The sequence below is a fragment of the Pteropus vampyrus genome, unplaced genomic scaffold (genome assembly GCF_000151845.1).
Source record: "Pteropus vampyrus isolate Shadow unplaced genomic scaffold, Pvam_2.0 Scaffold36, whole genome shotgun sequence".
NCBI classification, from domain to species: domain Eukaryota; kingdom Metazoa; phylum Chordata; class Mammalia; order Chiroptera; family Pteropodidae; genus Pteropus; species Pteropus vampyrus.
The window spans coordinates 5,857,374-5,860,981 of NW_011888817.1; the positions used below are offsets into that span (position 1 = coordinate 5,857,374).

General features: G+C 56.5%; 1 protein-coding gene across 1 annotated transcript; it reads left to right on the forward strand.

Moving 5' to 3' along the window:
- GPR3 (G protein-coupled receptor 3) lies at positions 1-3,195 on the forward strand. The gene is made up of 2 exons (XM_011357699.2): positions 1-93; positions 1,174-3,195. The coding sequence occupies exon 2, from the start codon at positions 1,182-1,184 to the stop codon at positions 2,169-2,171; it is 990 nt and encodes a 329-aa protein (XP_011356001.1). The 5' UTR covers positions 1-93; positions 1,174-1,181; the 3' UTR covers positions 2,172-3,195.
- The last annotated feature ends 413 nt before the right edge of the window (positions 3,196-3,608 follow it).

A 3,608-nucleotide genomic window follows, 5' to 3' on the forward strand; every position in this document is an offset into this window, starting at 1 on the left:
CCGTGGGGGCTTCTTGGGGTTCGCTCACACCCTGCGCTCTCCGGACTCAAGCGGAACCTTCCCGCGCGGCCCGGCCGCGCCCGGTCCCGAGAGGTGAGTAGTGGTCCCTTCTGCGGGCACCAGGTGTCCAGAAGGGCACGCAGAATGCTGGGGCGCTGAGCCGCGGTCAGGCTCCCAGCTGCGGGCCAGGGTCAGAGGTCAAGACCTGGAACCCAGATGCTGGGCTACCAGGCAGGGACCCTGTGTCAGGGTGCTGAGCGCCATCAGCGGGATGACCCGACGAGGAGTGAGCACTCCTTCAGAGACTCAAGGCCCTGGAGGGACTGATGGTTATCTGAGGTTAGCCCGGTAGGAAGCGGCGGGGACAGAGACCGAGGCGTCCGAGCAGAAGGAGGTGTCTGACTTAGGGAACTAGACATCTGTGCAGGAGGCGGAGTCAGACCCAAGATCCAGGTGGCCGGGCCGAAGGAGGGGTCTGACTTAGTATCCAGGCTTCCAGCAGGGGGTGTCTGTTCCGAAGACTCAGAGGTTCAGGCAGAAAAAGAGGTCTGGCCGGGGACAGAAGTCTGGGGGTATGTTGGGGGTGCTGAGTCCCCAGGTGTTGTTACCCGAGGAGCACAGAGTGGGGGCTGGCGGGAGCTTCACGCGCACTCCCTGGGGGCGGAGCCTGGGGCTGGCAGTACTGAGAATCGTGAGGGATCTGGCGAGCCTCAGAAACTGAGCGTCACCCTCCCTGATGGGAAGGGAGCAGAGTTGTCCTCAGTCTTGAGATGTGTTTCCTTCCCTCACTCCTGGCCTTTTCCAGCATCTCCTGCATCTTACAGGCCCCCATCCACATGTGGTAGTCCTTCATCTGGTTCTCCTCTAATCACACACGTGGGGGGAAGAGACCTGCAGGACCCAGGGAGTTGGAAGGGAAATGAAGAGACTTACCGAAGACAGGGATCCCAAAGACAGGGATCCCCAGGAAAAGAGACCTGTGTAGGCCTGGGGGCATTGGAGAGGACATAGATGTCCTGGAAGGAGCCCTGGGGCATTAGGTGGGGGCAAGGCTTTGGGACCCAACCAGGTAGCCTGAGGAGAGACTTCCACCTAATATCCAGAGGGACCTCAGCCTCTCCAGTCCCCTTCACCCAGCACCCAACAGCTTCTCACAGGGCCTTTCTCCTACAGGTACCGTGATGTGGGGTGCAGGCAGCCCCCTGGCTTGGCTCTCCGCTGGCCCAGGCAACGTGAACCTGACCAGCGTGGGTTCAGCAGAAGGGCCCAAAGGCCCAGCTGCACCGCTTCCTTCACCCAGGGCCTGGGATGTGGTGCTGTGCATCTCAGGCACCCTGGTATCCTGCGAGAACGCGCTGGTGGTGGCCATCATTGTGGGCACTCCTGCCTTCCGTGCTCCCATGTTCCTGCTGGTGGGCAGCCTGGCTGTGGCTGACCTACTGGCGGGCCTGGGCCTGGTCCTGCATTTTGCTGCTGTCTTCTGCATTGGCTCATCAGAGATGACCCTGGTGCTGGTTGGCGTCCTGGCAATGGCCTTTACCGCCAGCATTGGCAGCCTACTGGCCATCACTGTAGATCGCTACCTTTCTCTGTACAATGCCCTCACCTACTACTCAGAGACAACGGTGACACGGACCTATGTGATGCTGGCCCTAGTGTGGGGGGGCGCGCTGGGCCTGGGGCTACTGCCTGTGCTGGCTTGGAACTGCCTGGACACCCGGGCCACATGCGGCGTGGTATATCCACTCTCCAAGAACCATCTGGTGGTCCTGGCCGTTGCCTTCTTCATGGTGTTTGGCATCATGCTGCAGCTCTATGCCCAGATCTGCCGCATCGTCTGCCGCCATGCCCAGCAGATTGCCCTCCAGCGGCACCTGCTGCCCGCCTCCCACTACGTGGCCACCCGCAAGGGCATTGCCACACTGGCCGTGGTGCTTGGCGCCTTTGCTGCCTGCTGGCTGCCCTTCACCGTCTACTGCCTGCTGGGTGATGCCCACTCCCCACCCCTCTACACCTATCTCACTCTGCTCCCTGCCACATACAATTCCATGATCAACCCCATCATTTATGCCTTCCGCAACCAGGACGTGCAGAAGGTGCTGTGGGCCATCTGCTGCTGCTGTTCCTCTTCCAAGATCTCCTTTCGATCCCGTTCCCCCAGTGATGTCTAGTCACATCCTGGTGACCTTTCAGCCCTGATCACTACAGAATTCCAGAATGTTAGGTCCTCCAGTACTTTGTTCCAACCCCCCCACCCCCAGCTCCACACCTCCAAGACCCAGCTGGTTCTGGAGTTCTAGGACATTGGATGTTTCACAGGATTCTGTTCAGATCCCTGCAGGGCCCAACTAACTCCATGGTTCTAGAATGTTCAGGTGGCCAGGGGTCTACTCAAAAACGTCCCACAGCCCAGCTGGCTTGGAGTTGCAGAATGCTGCTGGGTGTTTTTACAGTGCCATTCCAAGTCCCTGGTCTTTCCTTGACCTTGTCACCTTACTTTTGAGTTTCTGAGTTAGAGTCAGAAAGGTTAGCCACTCAGTTACCTAGATAGGAGAAAGAGGAAAAGATTTATTTATATATATGCACATACGAAGAGAGTATCTATTTATGATTTATTTATTTATGAATTTATTTATGGATATAAGGGGAAAAAAGAGACCCACACCTTGAAATCCAGGCCATACCAGGGTATCCCTAGTCCCCACACCCTCATTTCTGACCTCAGTTCCTAGAGGGGGAAAAGGGAGAAAGAGAAACCACGTATTTTGTTATTATTTTTGCTTATTTTTTATTGAAGAGATCATAGAAACCAGAGCCTCCTCCCCAGGCCCGCCCCTCTAGGGTTTGAAGGGGGGAACACACCAGCCTCTGGTTTTTTATTTTTTTAAGAAGCCATCACCTGAGCAACCGAGAATTCCTCTGTGCTGGGGGCCGGCTGCCCTCTGGTGGCAGTTTGGGGAAAATTGCAGCCTGGCCAGGCAGCCAGGGCCAGACGTGGCAACCTCAGCTCCACTCGAGCCTGGCATCCAGTGCCACAGCCACAGCCAGGAGGCCAGGCCTCACTCTGTGGTGCCCTAGAGGAGGCAAGGTGTGAGCCAACATCTGACCCCTCTGCCGATAGGGGTATGCCGATCCAGTGCATCCCCTATTCCTGTCCCTGACCCAACCCTCAATAAAAAATGATTTTGTAATAAATATGTTTCTGTCTGTGTGTGTGGAGGGGGTGGAGTGGGACCTGACAGAAAAGCAAGGAATTCCCATTAGACCAGGCCTGGGGGCCTGTTGGGGAACATAGGGAGCTGGAGATCTAGGGTGGAGTGTGGCTGGCAGGTGACCCTCCCACCCCAGGATGCCAATCTGATGGACTCCTCTCTGCTCAGACCTGGACACCACCAGACAAGGACCCCACCTCCCACTGGGGACAGGAACCAGGGTGCTTGTCTCTTCTTGTGTTGCAGATGCCCACATCCTACCCACATTAGCTTTAGTTTAGGGCTTTGGCATGAAGTATACATTCAAAGCATGTCAACTTCCTTAATAACAACATCCCCTTATAATTGTGGGTACGTGCAGTGTGCTAGGCATTATGCTGAGTGTTACCTCATTGA

Bases quoted from the DNA above. Each gene is read 5' to 3' on its own strand.
- GPR3 (XM_011357699.2), top strand. From the start codon at position 1,182: ATGTGGGGTGCAGGCAGCCCCCTGGCTTGGCTCTCCGCTGGCCCAGGC.